General features: G+C 50.4%; 1 protein-coding gene across 2 annotated transcripts; it reads right to left on the bottom strand.

Moving 5' to 3' along the window:
• Nucleotides 1-419: 419 nt before the first annotated feature.
• Nucleotides 420-12,892, bottom strand: OSR2 (odd-skipped related transciption factor 2). 2 transcript variants are annotated; one of them, XM_029064141.2, is made up of 4 exons: nt 12,469-12,892; nt 5,462-6,209; nt 1,674-1,773; nt 420-929 (listed from the first exon to the last, which is right to left on the bottom strand). In XM_029064141.2, the coding sequence occupies exons 1-4, from the start codon at nt 12,506-12,508 to the stop codon at nt 747-749; spliced, it is 1,071 nt and encodes a 356-aa protein (XP_028919974.1). In that variant the 5' UTR covers nt 12,509-12,892; the 3' UTR covers nt 420-746. The 2 variants fall into 2 exon arrangements, with proteins under 2 accessions (XP_028919974.1, XP_028919976.1); XM_029064143.2 differs by having other exon boundaries at nt 420-847; nt 12,469-12,891.
• Nucleotides 12,893-14,727: the final 1,835 nt, after the last annotated feature.

Genomic DNA, 14,727 nt, shown 5'->3' with positions numbered 1-14,727 from the left:
GGTAGGGAGTGGAATCACTGGCTTTTTATGGACATTGTTCAACATTATTGCCACTCCTGGAGTTGTTATTATCATGTGTCAATGATATGCTAGGGTAAGAAGGAAACGGTGGATAAAATCTTAGCTATGGGTTCAATGGGATATCTGTGCAAGGTGATCCATACACACCCACACTCACAAAAATCCAGTGTGAGGAAAGGCGAGGCTATGACCTGAGAGAGAAAAGGTGTGGCTAATTACCGGACTTCTGTGGTCAGTGGCCATTCCTCCTGTACCCAGCAGAGTCACCAAGGAAGTAACCAGACAATCCGGGGATGATTTTTAAAAAAAGTTTTTATTTTGAAATACACTTTTTAAAGATAAATTTGATTTTCATTTTCCATATCGAGGTGCATCGGCAAAATACAAAAAAAAAACCCAAACAAAAAAACAACAACAAAAAACCATCAACAAAAGACCACAACATTATGTACAGAGCTCTAAAATGAGCTGTGAATATCTGCAAGAGACTAGCATATGCTCTTTGTGTAGGGGTGTATGGGTCTGTGGCTTTCTACAGTTTCAGAGTCCTTGAGCAAATTTAACTCCTTGGAGCTGCACAGGCAAGTGCAGCTGCAGGGGGTGAGGTGAGGTCGGTTGGGGGCAGGGTGGATTTGGGGAGGGGTTATGGAGGAGTGTGCGGCTGAGGGTGGGCAGGGAGGGGGACCAGGGGGTTGGGGTGGGGGGGAAATAGATCCTTGGCTTCTCTAGAAGTCCTGCCGCGGGGTGTGAGTCAGACTGTGCCGCCGCAGATCACAGTTTCGCCTGAACACTTTGCCGCACTGCTCGCAGTTGTAGGGCTTGATGTCTGTATGGGTGAGAAGGTGAGTTTTCAGATTACTTCTCTGATTAAAGGTTCTTCCACATGTGGGACATTTGTGTGGAGATTCCTGTTCAGATGTGAAGCAAGCAAAGGATTAATCCTTCACACCACCACTGCTCTTCTCAACAGTTTTCCCTGTTCTTATCTGTCACTAACAATGCCTAACAAAAATAAAATAAGGGGAAACCTGCATGAACAAATCTGGGCTACTCCTAATCCCCTGAAACAAGAATATGCGCACCACACACACACACACACACACACACACACACACTGCAAAGACCAGATCCACTACTAGGTTTTACAATTTTAAATACGTTATATTTCATCACTCTAATCATCCATAGAAAGAAGTGGGGAAAGAATGCTAATCCTCACTTAAAATATTACATTTGCATGGTTGATAAAGCCCCTTTTGCTGGACAGTTTAACTTTCTGCTCAAAATGCTACTAGTTACCAATTACAAAGAGATGAAGAGTGCCATTTTAGAGTTTCACCTCAGCCACTTCTTCAAAATTTGCTATTTCGATTTCCACTTAACACATATCAAAATATGATCATGTAATATTAAACCGTGCCTTTTCTTTCTCGACCCCTAATAGGAACGGATTTTTTATTGAAAAGAACAACTAGAAATAACTATTTTAGCATAAATATAACATGATGCAAAACAGTTCTTTTGCATCCCATACCCACAGAATTAAAAACTACTTCCCCCACCCTCAGACAGAACAAATCTTCTTTATAACCTTAGAAAAATAACGATGATTCGATGAAACAATAACCATCTTAAATATAAAGCCATCTTACCTGCATGTGTAAGGTTTTGTGAACTGCTAGAGTCCTGGATTGACAAAATCCTTTCCCACATTCCTGACATTTGAAGGGTTTTTCTTTGGAATGAATATACCTGAAAATCAATCGAAGGATTTGATTAAAAGGCTGTAGGCAAGCATAAGAGCCACAGAGATCTAACAACCCTAGAATCCAGATGGATGTGGATTATTTAGGGGCAGGTGGAGAGTGGCTATTTATTAGACGTCTTTTATTGGCCTTCTCCAACTGTTTCTTCGAGACATTCACAGCCTCATTCCCTCGGTCGCCCTCTGTGGTGATTCTTTAGCTTAAAAAGCAGGCAAGATGTGCAGGCCTCTCATCTCTCAACTTTTTACTTGGGTTTTAAATCGACTTAGACCAGGATGCAAGGCAAGGCGACGCTGAGAAAATTCATTCGAGCAAATCCTTTGAACAGTCCCTAAGGAATTGATCTCCTTCCCGCCTCTCCCCCTGAACCTTCCCCTGTTAAGGAAATAGATCGCCCCTTCCCGCTGTCCCAGGAAATTTAACGTGGTTGGAAGGAAGCCTATCTTGGCTTGGCACCCGGGACACACGATCCTTAAATTCAGTAATCTTGTCAGTAGCTTGAAGTGACCGAAAAGCAAGTCTGACGGACTCCACGCCCCGCAAAAGAGTGGGTCCCACGCTACCCTCTCCCGGACATGGGTGGGGAGGTGGTCGCAGAAAGTGGAAACTGCGAGAAGCTCCTCCCTGGCCTGCCGGGGGTGGGCAGGGGGAGGACCAGCTGACGTGCCTGTTCGGTGTGGCCAGGGAACGTGTTTGATGTTCTACTGTTCTCTCCCAAAAGCTTAGTACAGTGCTGTGCACACAATAATCGTTCAATTAATACGATTAATAATAATACACCAGGCAAGTCAAAGGCGCTGGTGAAGATGGGAGGGGTTGCTGGGGGGGCCGTAAACCCCATGTGGGCCCAACCCGATTTGCCTGTATCTCCCCCAGCGCTTAGTATAGTGCTTGGCACATAGTAAGCGCTTAACAAATACCACAATTATTATTATTGTTAAAGGACACTGGGGAGGGGGGAGGGAGCTCTGGGGGAGGCTGCTAGCAGGGGAGGAAGGGGCGTTGGTAGGGAGGGAACTGCCTGGGGATGGGAGAGAGATTGTTGGGCGGGGCGGGGGGGGGCACCGCCAGGGAAAGGGATTGCTGGAGGGGTGGGAACGGACCCTAATGGGAGGTGGGAGGGGGCTCCGGGGGTGGGACGAAGCACTGGGAGGGGGGTTGTTGGATGGATGGGGGAAAATGGACCCTGTGGAGGATTGGGGGGGGGGGGGGCACCAGCTCTGAGCAGGGGCAAAGGCCCAAACAGTGCCCGGGCCCTTTGAGAGTCGAGAGATTGGGAGAGCATTGAGAAGCAGCCTGGCCTAATGGCTAGAGCCGGGGCCAGGGGATCAGAGGGTCCTGAATTCTAATCCCGCCTCCGCCACGGGTCAGCTCTGTGTGACTTTGGGCAAGTGATCTTCACTTCTCTGGGCCTCAGCGACCTCACCTGTAAAATGGGGATTGAGACCGTGAGCCCCACGTGGGGCAGGAACTGTGTCCATGTATACACGCCAGCGCTTAGTAGAGTGCCCGGCACATAGGCGCTTAACGAATACCAGAGTTACAATAATCATAGTATTTGTTAAGCGCTTACTATGTGCCAAGCACTGTTCTAAGACCTGGGGTAGATCCAAGGTAATCAGGTTGTCCCACGTGGGGCTCACAGTCTTCACCCCCCCTTTTACAGATGAGGGAACTGAGGCCCAGAGAAGTGAAGTGACTGATAAATGGGGGAGCCGGGATTAGAACCCACGGCTTCTGACTCCCAAGCCCGGGCTCGTTCGAATGAGCCACGCAGCATCTTCAGTTATGGTTATAGAGTGAGGGGGAAGGGACTGTCTTTCTGTCTCTGGGCAGGAGGGGTCCTGGGCTGTGGTGGGCAGGGGGTGGGCCTCCCCGCAGGTCTCCCTCTCCCCCCCGGTAATAATAATAATAGTGATTATGATGATAGTACTTGATAAGTGCTTAACTATGTGCCAGGCACTGAACTAAGCGCTGGGATGGATACAAGCAAGTCGGGTTGGACCCAGTCCCTGCCCCACGTGAACTAGTAGCTCCACAGTCTCGTTCATCCATTTTCCAGATGAGGGAACAGAGGCCCAGAGAAGCGAAGTACATATTTGTGCATATTATTACTCGATTTATTTTGTTAATGCTGTGTCTGTATCTATGATTCTATTTATCTTCACGATACTGACGCCAGACTACTCGTTTTGTTTTGTTGTCTGTCTCCCCCGTGTAGACGGTGTCTCCGTTGTGGGGCAGAGATGGTCCCTCTGTGGTGCAGTACAGTCCAAGCGTTTAGTTCAGGGCTCTGCACAAAGCAGCGTGGCTCTGTGGAAAGGGCTCGGGCTTGGGAGTCAGAGGTCATGGGTTCTAATCCCGACTCCGCCACTTGTCAGCTGTGTGATTTTGGGCAAGTCACTTGGCTTCTCTGGGCCTCAGTGACCTCAGCTGTAAAATGAGAATTAAGACCGGGAGCCCCACGTGAGACAACCTGATCACCTTGTATCAGGTGCAGCGCTTAGAACAGTAAGCACTTAACAAATACCATCATTATTATTATTATTATAGTAAGCGCTCCATAAAAACGACGGACTGAACGAATGGAAGTGACCCTCCCGAGGTCCCAGAGCAGAGAAGGGGCGGTGCCGGGATGGCTACTTGTTTTGTTCTGTTGTATTTTGCTTTGCTGTCCTTCTCTCCCTTTTAGCCTGTGAGCCCGTTATTGGGCAGGGATTGTCTCTATCCCGAAGAAGCGTGGCTCCGTGGAAAGAGCCTGAGCATGGGAGTCAGAGGTCGTGGGTTCTAATCCCGCCTCGGCCACTTGTCAGCTTTGGGCAAGTTCACTTCTCTGGGGCTCAGTTCCCTCATCTGTAAAATGAGGGTGAAGCCTGTGAGCCTCACGTGGAACAACCTGATGACCCTGGATCTACCCCAGCGCTTCGAACCGTGCTCGGCAGATAGTAAGCGCTTAAGAAATATCATTATTATTATTATAGTAAGCGCTCCATAAATACGACGGAATGAATTTATGGAAGTGACCCTCCCGAGGTACCAGAGCAGAGAAGGGGGGGGGGGGGGGGCGGGATGGCTACTTGTTTTGCTGTCTCCCCCCTTTAGACGGTGAGCCCGTTGCTGGGCAGGGATTGTCTCTCTATTGCCGACCTGTCCATTCCAAGCGTTTAGCGGACGGTAAGCGCTCAATAAATACTACTGAATGAACGAAGCGCTTAGCACAGTGCTAATACGAAATACGACTGAAGGAATGAATGAACGAACGAATAAACCGGTGGCCTTGGGCCTCCCGGGCTCCGGGCCTGGAGGCCAGGCCGCTCCTCGGCCTAGAGAAGGTGTCAACCCTTTCCTCCTCCTCCTCCTCCTCCTCCTCCTCCTCCTCCTCCTCCTCCTCCTCCTCCTCCTCCTCCTCCCAGCTCTGCCACTTGTCAGCTGTGTGACTGTGGGCAAGTCACTTCACTTCTCTGTGCCTCAGTTCCCTCATCTGTAAAATGGGGATTAAGACTGTGAGCCCCACGTGGGACGACCTGATTCCCCTGTGTCTACCCCAGCGCTTAGAACAGTGCTCTGCACATAGCAAGCGCTTAACAAATACCAACATTATTATTATTATTCCTCCTCCTCCTCCTCCTCCTCCTTCTCCTCCTGCTCCCACCCCGCGGCCCCTCGGGTGGCACCTGTGGTCTCGGAGATGGTCCTGCCTCCGGAAGGCCTTGTGGCAGATGTCGCAGGTGTAAGGCCTCTCGTCGGTGTGGGTCCGCTCGTGGATGAGCAGGTTGTAGGATTTGGTGAAGTGTCGACCGCAGAACTTGCAGATGAACTCCTTTTTCGTTTTGGAGGGCAACCGGCCCCGGGAGGGCCTTCGGTCCGGGGTGGCCCTGCCGCCGGCCCCGAGGGGTCCGGCCGGGCCGGGGGTCAGCTTGGCCGGGTCCCCCGTTTTGGGGGGATCTTCCTGGGTGGCGGCCGCCGCCAGGTGGGCGAAGTCGAAGCGCGGCCGGTCCTTGCGCAGGGCCGGGAGGACGTGGGCCACCGAGCCCGGCTTGGGGTGGAAAAGGTGGCCGGCCAAGGGCAGGGCCGGGAAGGGGAAACGGGCTTCCACCAGGCCCTGCGCCGTGGCCACCTCGGTGAGGGTGGAGCGGGCCAACTCGTGCACGGCCGGGTAGCCCAGCGTCCAGTGGTTCATGTGCATGGTCTGCACGGCGCTCAGCCCGTAGAGGCCCTGCAGGTGGTCCACCGCCGCGGGGAAGGTGTTCACCGCCTGCAGGAACGAGTAGTTGGTCAGCTGCAGCGACGGGTGGAGCGGGATGGGCGCCGGCAGGGCTTTGCTTCCCATCTTCCCGGGCCGGGGCGAGAGGAGCCAGGTGACCCCGTCCTCCAGGACGCGCCGGGGGGCCGGGGCCGGAGGGCCAAGGGGGTGCAGCCGCCCTGGGGGTGGGGGGGCCCGGCCGGGACGGGGAGGGTCGGTGGTGGACCGGGAGCAACAGGGAGGGAAGAGAGAAAAGTTTATTCCGATTGGCTTGGGTGGATGCTCCTCCTTCTAACCCTGTCTGCAAAATCACCCCGAAATCCGGGCCTCGACGAACGGGGGATGGGGCGGGAGGGAGGGCGGTTAGGCCCGGGCCTGGCGGGCAGAAGGGCCGGGTTCTGATCTCGCCTCCGCCACCCGGCTGCAGGGTGACCTCAGTTGACTTGGAAAGATTGGGGGGTCAGGGGGCTTGGGTTCTAATGATGATGATGGTAAGGAGGATGGTGGAGGTATGGGGTAGGCGCCAGCCCGCCCCCCCCCCCCCCCGCCACTTAAAGGCCGGGTGACTTTGGGCCGGTCACTTCACTTCTCTGGGCCTCGGTGCCCTCATCCGGAAAATGGGGATGAAGCCTGGGAGCCCCCGGGGGACAACCTGATTCCCTTCTATCTCCCCCAGCGCTCTGTACGGGGCTTGGCCCAGAGTAAGCGCTTAACAAATACCATCACCATCGTCATCATCATTCTCGGGGCCTCAGTGACCTCATCTGTAAAAGGGGGATTAAGACTGTGAGTCCCACACCATTGGCTTGTAGACGCCCCGGCACTTAGTATAGTATCTGGCACATAGTAAGTGCTTAGCAGATAACGCAAGTGTTATTATTATTATTATTATTATTATCTCTTGCACGGGAACCGGACCCCCGACTCCAGGGAACTCGGGAAACTCCCAAGGCAAACCCCTTACCCCTTTCCCGACCCCTGCCTGGGAATGGGGGGCGTCTATAGGGACCCCCGAAAGGCCGTGTCGGACAAATCCCGCACTTTCAGCCCCCTGTCCCGAATCTCCGGTTGGAGGTTGGGGGAAGGGTAGGGGGGTGGTCGTCTCTCCTGCCCCTGCTCTGTAGGTCGCCAGTCCTTTAGCTGACCTAGACTACAGACTTCTTCCCTCCCTCCACCACATCCCCATTATCTGGGATGACGGGCGGGAGAGGTCGGGGAGAAAGCATCGGTATCACTCCCGAGCCCGTCCAGTCCGGTCCGGTCCCGTCTCCACCCAGGCCTGCCCCCTCAGATCCCTCCAGATGGCCCGGGTCCGGGGGTCGGGGGGAGACAAGGCGCCGAGGCTCCCTGCTCCCCCAGGCAGGTCCACCCTCTGTCCCTCCAGGCCGGCCCACCCCCTGCTCCCCCCGACCATCACACCCTTTGATCCCCCGGACCAGGATGGACTCCCTCTGCCCTCCAGGGTCAGGACACCCTCTGCTCCCCCGGACCAGGACACCCTCTGCTCCCCTGGGTTAATAGTAATAATAATTATGGTATTTGTTAAGCACTTACTATGTGCAGAGCACTGTTCTAAGCGCTCAGGTAGATACAGGATACACATTTTTTAATGCCCGTTTTTACAGATGAGGTAACTGAGGCACAGAGAAGTTAAGTGACTTGCCCAAGGTCACACAGTAGACAAGTGGCGGAGTTTGGATTAGAACCCACGACCTCTGACTCCCAAGCCCGGGCTCTTTCCACTAAGCCACGCTGCTTCTCTCTTAGAACCCTCTCTGCCCCCCGGACCATCACACCCTTTGCCCTCCCTGACCACAACACCCTCTTCCCCCCAGGACCATCACACCTTCTGCCTCCCACTCCGGACCATCACACCTTCTGCTCCCCCAGGGCCTGGTCCTGATCCTGGTCCTGGGGGAGGGGGCATCAGCAGGCCGGCTTGGGGTAAAGGAGGGGAGGGGAAACAGGCTTATTCCTTGGGGAGGCCGGAGACCCCACCCTTAGAGCCCCCCAGCTCTCCCTCCTTCGGGGCAGGCGGCATTTGCCCCAGCCTGGGTGGGTGGGGAAGCCGGGAAGGGGGTATCCTCAGCCCCGAGGGAGAGAAGAGGGTTGGAGTTGGGGTTATCCAGACGGATAGGCGACAACCCAGAGCCCTCGGACCGGCAACCTGGGCTGGACGCCCTCCCAGCCCTAATAATAATCATGATGGGACTTGTTAAGCTCTTATTCCGTGCCAAGCACTGTTCTAAACGCTGGGGTAGATAGAAGAGAATCAGGTTGTCCCACGCGAGGCTCCCAGTCTTCACCCCCATTTTCCAAATGAGGTAACTGAGGCCTAGAGAAGTGAAATGGCTTACCCACGGTCACCCAGCAGACAAGTGGCAGAGCCGGATTTAGGACCCACATCCTCTGACACCCAAGCCCGGACTAGGCCTCGCTGCGGAGGAGCCCCCTCCTCCCCCATGTCCTCGCCCCTGACCCCTCAAGATTTGCCAACAGACACATAGGCCTGCTCCACCCCGGTTGGAAGACGGGTGGCATGGCTTTCTTCCATCTCTCAGTTCTGGCCGTGGCGGGTGGCTCTCCTTCCCTCCCCCGGCCCCAAATCCTCTAATCTTGGTTTGGTCTTGTCTCCTCCCCCCGCTTCCCCCACGCCGTCTTGTTTTGGGGGTCCTCTAGCCCCCTCCTCCCGGGGGAAGGGAGAGGTTTTCCCAGACAGGGCTACCATCTCTCCGGAATGGGCCCGTCCCGCCTGGTTTTTAGGGCCCGGAAAGAAATGGGAGCAGAACTGGTGGGCTTCGCCAGCTTTTTCCCTGGCTCTGTTCCGATTGGGGGGAAGGACCCAAGTCGGGGATCCAGGCCGGAGTCCATTCATTCAATCGTATTTATAGAGCGCCTGCTGGCTACAGAGCGCTGTACTAAGCGCTTGGAAAGTCCAAGATAGCAATAAAGAGAGACAATCCCCAGCCACAACGGGCTCACAGTCTAGAGTAGGGGGGAGACAGACATCAAAACAAGTTAAGGGGGCATCAATTGAAATAAATACAATTATGGATCTATACAGAAGGCAGAGGCGCAGGGCGGGCGGGAGCTGGAGGCCCCGGACACCTCTCCGGGGGGAAGCGGCGGCCGATCCCGGCTACAGCCACCCTCTTCCTGGCTCCTCTTTTCTTTCCCGAGACAGGGATTTCTGAGCCAAAGCGGCCAGGGATTTAATGAGAGCTGGGTGACAGTCAGAGGGTTTCGCTCAGGCCATTCGACCCAAACTCTAAAGCCCCATTTACAATCAACTTTCCCACCACTAAGCACTTTCCATTTCTGATCAGGGATATCCTCTTCTACCCACCCCTCTGCCCTCCCTTCCCCCCGTGACTGCGGTAGGCAGGGATTTTTTTCCCTCTCTCTCCTTCTCTGGACTGCAACCAGTCTGGAGAGGTGTTCGTTAGGGAGGGGTTTTCACCGCTGTGTCATCTTGGGCAAATCACCCAATTTCTCTGGGCCTCAGTTCCCTCATCTCTAAAATGAGGATTAAGATTTGTGAGCCCCGTGTGGGACCGGGACTGCGTCCAACCCCATTATCTTGTATCTACCCTAGCGTTTAGAACAGTGCCTGGCGCATAGTGAGCGCGTAATAAATACCATAATTATTAGTACTATTTCACTGTATTCTAATTTTTATTGCTCGGCTTCAATTTTGCTTTTTTAGGGGGGGTAGACTTCAGGATCCATTGATAAAAATGAGTTTTCTTTGGAGAGTGCCGCTCACGCCCCCCGCCCCCCTCCAAGAAAAGAAATAAACAAGTATTTGGATTTATTCCCAAACTCTTTCTTAAGAGGTAAATATATATAATGGGCAGAATATGTCCGCCGCCATACTCCAGAACGAAGGACGGAAAGTGGGGAGGGAATTCTTTGACATGGGACTTCTACTGTCCACAAACAGTGAAATAAACTACTTCTGCCTTAAAGGTTGAGTGCCAACTTTCTTGTCAAAAAACAAAAAACAAAACAACCCAAGAATTTTGTCTCCCTTCGCTTCTAATGACCGTAGCTCGTTAGGGGCAGGGAACGTGGCCGCTAATTCTGTTGTAATGTACGCTCCCAAGCGTTTAATACACTGCTCTGCACTTGGAAGCGCTCTCGTCCTCTAGACCGCGAGCTCGTTGCGGGCAGGGATTGTCTTCTCTTTATTGCCGTATTGTACTTTCCCAAGCGCTTCGTACAATGCTCTGCACACCGTAAGCGCTCAGTGAATACGACGGAATGAATGAATAAATACAACTGATTGACCAAGGACCCCTCATAGAGAAATGAACAAGTCTGAATTACTGTCTCACCAAACGAAATGAATATGGGTATGTTTATGATTGTGTACTCTCCCAATCGCTTAGTAATAGTAGATAGTGTTTGTTAAGGGCTTACTATGTGCGAAGCGCTGTTCTAAACGCTGGAGTACCGTGCTCTGCACACAAGAAGCGCTCCAGAAACACGATTGAATGAAATTGGCTATCATTTAGGCGCTTCAGCCGCCCCTACTGGAAAAGTAGCACATTCGGTTTCCCGAATGAAACGAGTTTTTAAAGCACATCCCCTCCTTAAAAAACACACACACAAACATTTTCTCAATAAACAGCTAAAGGAGTTTGGATTTTTCTCCCTCTGATTGGACTGATGGGAAATTACCCATACTTTTATGCGCTTGGACAGCTAACCTATTTCAGAGCATGGTTTCGTTTTGTCCAAGGTCCTGCTGATTGAGATCCCGTCTATTGTAATTTTACCTTGAACGGGTCCATAGCAATCCCTGTCGATCGTCATTTGTTGTGTTAGCCGATTGGGTTAGCCGGTTTTTACGTTTAGTTTTTGTGTTTTTTTAATACAGTCACTTTTTTAAAAAATAAGCCCTCAACTATTTCAGTGAGCTAGAAACTAGTTTCCGTTCACCAACCTACTTTACAGGAATTTCCAGTTATGTACAACTTTTAAAAAAAGAAAACAATTCGGTTCAGCGTCTGTCAGCAAGCGAAATGTTTACAGATTAATTTCAGCTCAGTGAAGCTTTCAAAAACAAATGACATAAAAGAATTAAAAAGGGGGAGGTAGTCGCTTGATAAGGAGCCTTCACCTTTTAGAAATGCAGTGTTATTAAATTGAATTATCTAAAAATAACAAACACTTAAGGGGCCCACTCTGCATATCTGTCCGGAGGAACTGACTGATCGATTAACTGGTTTTAAACTAGAGTCATAAGGGGGTTGCAGCAGAAAGCAGGGAATCTTTGGCTGACTGCACCTGATTCCGGTTTTATTTGAAAAATATAAATGGACGGTCTGGAACAGGTGAGAAATAGAGTGAACCAGCCCATACCCCCTTTTTTTTTCTGCGTGTCTTCTCACAGGCAGATGGAAAATCGCATGGGATACAAAAGATTCCTGTCACCCCCCTGGCTCTCCTTCGGGGAGAGCTAATTGAATTAAGATGCTTTCTTCATAATCCGTGTTCTGCTACACTCTGTTCTCTCTCAGTGATCTTGCTCCTCTCCAGAAGAGATGTGCCTTTTTTTTTGCAATTAGGGGATTTATTATAGGCTAAAGGCTGGGGTAGGTACAAGATAATCAGATGGGACACAGTCCCTCTCCCACCCGTGGGCCACTAAACTGTGACCAGGACAAGTGGCTGTGTGTCGTTTCACGCCTAGAAGCATCAGCCGGTAACAGGTAGCCAAAATGATCTAGAAAACGCTTCCCCCCCCCCAAAAACCACATCACGCTCATCGCTAAACCCCATTTCTCGCTAATCCAAGCCATTTCAAACAACAGGGAAGTCCTCCCCCCACCACCTCACCTCATAATGCGGGGCAAAAATCAGACAAGAAGCACTTGGTTGTCGATTTACCTAAGATTTAGCTAACAGGGCGATTTCATTCTTTAAACATTACTTAAACGTAGCTAACAGAGCAGGCACTGTGCGCAGAAACATCTGCTCCGTCCTGCCCTATTGCCATGAAAACTGGAAGCCACCCCACAATTTCCAGGCCAATGTCAAGGGGGGGTGGGGAAAGGATTCCAGAGAGCCGATTTATTTTATTTTATTTTTTTTTAAACGCACATTACGGAACCCGTTTAAGAAAGAGCAGTCTTGCCATTCGGTTAATTTGGGGATGGGATAATCTGGGAAAACTAAGGTGGAAAAAAATAAAGGAACCCGTAAAACATCAGTTCAGTAGAGGTGCGAGCGAGGAGAAGTTTCATTAGGAAAAACAGTAACAACTCCTTATCGCCTAGGCTTATAATTTCCCCCTACAGAGAATGTCCTTTCTCCGGGTCGGCTCACTGAACACGGAATGGAGATTTTATTTTATTTCCCCCCCCCCTAGGGTTTTAGGGAGGGTAACTTTCTTAGGGAAACTGCATTTGCGTTGACAACTGCGAGACTTACCTTCTGCACAGAGCTGCTTCCCACGGATGGCCCTGCTCATGCAAAGTTCAAGAAGCGACCCTCGAACCTTGGCAGTGTCATTAGATCCACAGTGGCCTGGCGGAGGAGAACCACCAGAAATTCAGCAAACCGGTCTCCTTCCAGTCCTGGAAGCCGAGGGCATGTTAGGGAGGAAAAGGGGAGAGCGGAGCAGGTCCTGCTCTTTTAGGTCTCGAGGCGGAAAGGGTGGAAAAGTCCTAAGTGGGTCCGGATCGATGAGGACTGACTCTGTCCTTCGGACCACTTTCCTGCTTGGATCTCAGAGCCTTCTTCTCCTGCGAAGTGGGATGAAGTCTGAGCTTCACCCGCCCGGGACCATCACATTTCAGCAGTTAAGTGGCGCACATATTCGACCGTTTCCCTGCTTTAGTATTCGGGCCCCGCCTACAACCCCTAACGTTCAGGGGTTGTAAATTGTGAGTCCGCCCCCAGCTCCTCCTCCTCCTCCTCCTCCTCCTCCTCCTCTTCTTTCTAATGGCCCACTCTGTTTACTTGTGTTTGGATAGCAACTGCGTCTTAAAGGCACAGATTTCCTTGATGTTTCCCTGCTACATTACCTAAGGTGACATGATTTAAGGGGGAAGAATGAGAAGAAGAGAAAAAAGAAGGAAAATTAAAATCCCAACAATCTCTCACATACACACACACAACAAACAAACAAAAAAACAACCTTTTCTTCTTTTGAGCCACTTTGTCCATTGAAGAAAGCTCAACAAGGGTTCCCGTTCTACACCAGATACCTTCACAAGAACGTTATATAGGCGTCCTACCTAGAGAATAATTCGATTTTCTTTTATATTTTTTAACATCCCTAACATAGATCCCATCTGGGTGCGAATCCCAAATTCATGTTTTCTTGATTCTCTGTAAGCAGCTGATTCTGATGGTCCCAATGCTTTTCTGCCTAAAATGTAATCAGTGAATACACGAACTTTCCCACAGTCCATTTCCACCTTCCACTAATTTTTTAAAATATAGTTCATTACATTTTGCCAATATTGAAAATGTAATCGACTGGGGGATTGTTGTATTTTTCTGGGCTACTGCTTTCGAGATGATGTGTGTTTGTAGCTGTTTGGTGGCAGGTGACTGTCGATTTACTCAAGCTCTTCATTAATAACGAGCACTGCAAACCAACATTTAAAACGTTCCATGAACCATTTTATTCTAACATCGAGAACCTCACTTTCATTCCCTACAATAGACGCTATCTTCAGTTACTTAACCTGTAGTCGGTTATTATAATGCTACGTATTCCTTCGTCTGAGACTGCTGAGAATATTCATTTCAACTCATATGGGAAGGTGTTATTTTTCAAATTGTGTCCCCAAAGGAACAAACTGGAAAACGTGTTCCTCTTCATACCTGGGTAAATTCAGATCTTTAATCGCTGGGATCTTATTTGAATGCAAAACGAAGTTTTTCAATGTAATTGCTGAACGCGTTTAGACTACGTTGGTACCCCGCTGGATGGTTCAAAAAAAAAGGCACAGAAATTAATCTAGGAAACCAATACACTCGGTCTGAAACGACCTAGAATGGGAGGCTCTATCGTCTTCCCCCACCATCTGGCTGGTCCATTCCCACAGCGAAAGACAGAATACTTTAAGTTTCTCAGTAAGAGGAAAAAAAAAAACCAACAAAAAAAAAAAAACCACACAACCCAGTGGTCTTGAATAAACTACCCGAGGCAACAATTAAAGTAATCTCAACAGGGTGACAAAATGTGCAAATAAGCAGGGAGGGAATAGAAGCTTTAAAAGGTCGAACCTTGGGTCAGGGTCAGGCAAAAGTTCTTCGCGAGATTGTTATGAGATAAAATTCCCCTTATTAGGGCGAAACTGATGGGAGTTTTCGTTTCTTTTGGAATGTCCAATTCAGGGAACGGAGTTCTTCATTTCTCTCCCGCTTGCGTTCGGTAAAATTAGACGGAATCTTGAAACTAAGTGTAACAAGGACCGGGTTATTCTTCTTCTGGATATACTGGTCCCGGCAAATAACATGTTTTTGTTTTTTTAAAAAAATGTGAGTTTGAACCATTTAGAAGCCAGGTGATTAAACCGCGTGAAAAGAGGTGGGTGCCCAATTTGTCTAAATTTTCATTGTTGTCATTTAAGGGGCTTTTGTTAGACTTCTCGGGTTCCGACCTTCCGCTCCTGTGGAAGTGTCCGAGGACTTCTCTCCTGCCTCATTTGTTCACAGCTTTTCTGAAAGATGGGA

The sequence above is a fragment of the Ornithorhynchus anatinus genome, chromosome 4 (genome assembly GCF_004115215.2).
Source record: "Ornithorhynchus anatinus isolate Pmale09 chromosome 4, mOrnAna1.pri.v4, whole genome shotgun sequence".
Lineage (NCBI taxonomy): Eukaryota > Metazoa > Chordata > Mammalia > Monotremata > Ornithorhynchidae > Ornithorhynchus > Ornithorhynchus anatinus.
Note: the sequence above shows the minus strand (reverse complement) of the source record. Positions and strands in the feature narration are given on the sequence as shown.

Bases quoted from the DNA above. Each gene is read 5' to 3' on its own strand.
- OSR2 (XM_029064141.2), bottom strand. From the start codon at position 12,508: ATGAGCAGGGCCATCCGTGGGAAGCAGCTCTGTGCAGAAG. The intron at 6,210-12,468 runs GTAAGTCTCGCA...CCCCACCCCCAG, and splicing joins GAAGCAGCTCTGTGCAGAAG to GGCGGCTGCACCCCCTTGGC. The intron at 1,774-5,461 runs GTGCCACCCGAG...ATTGATTTTCAG, and splicing joins GACCATCTCCGAGACCACAG to GTATATTCATTCCAAAGAAA.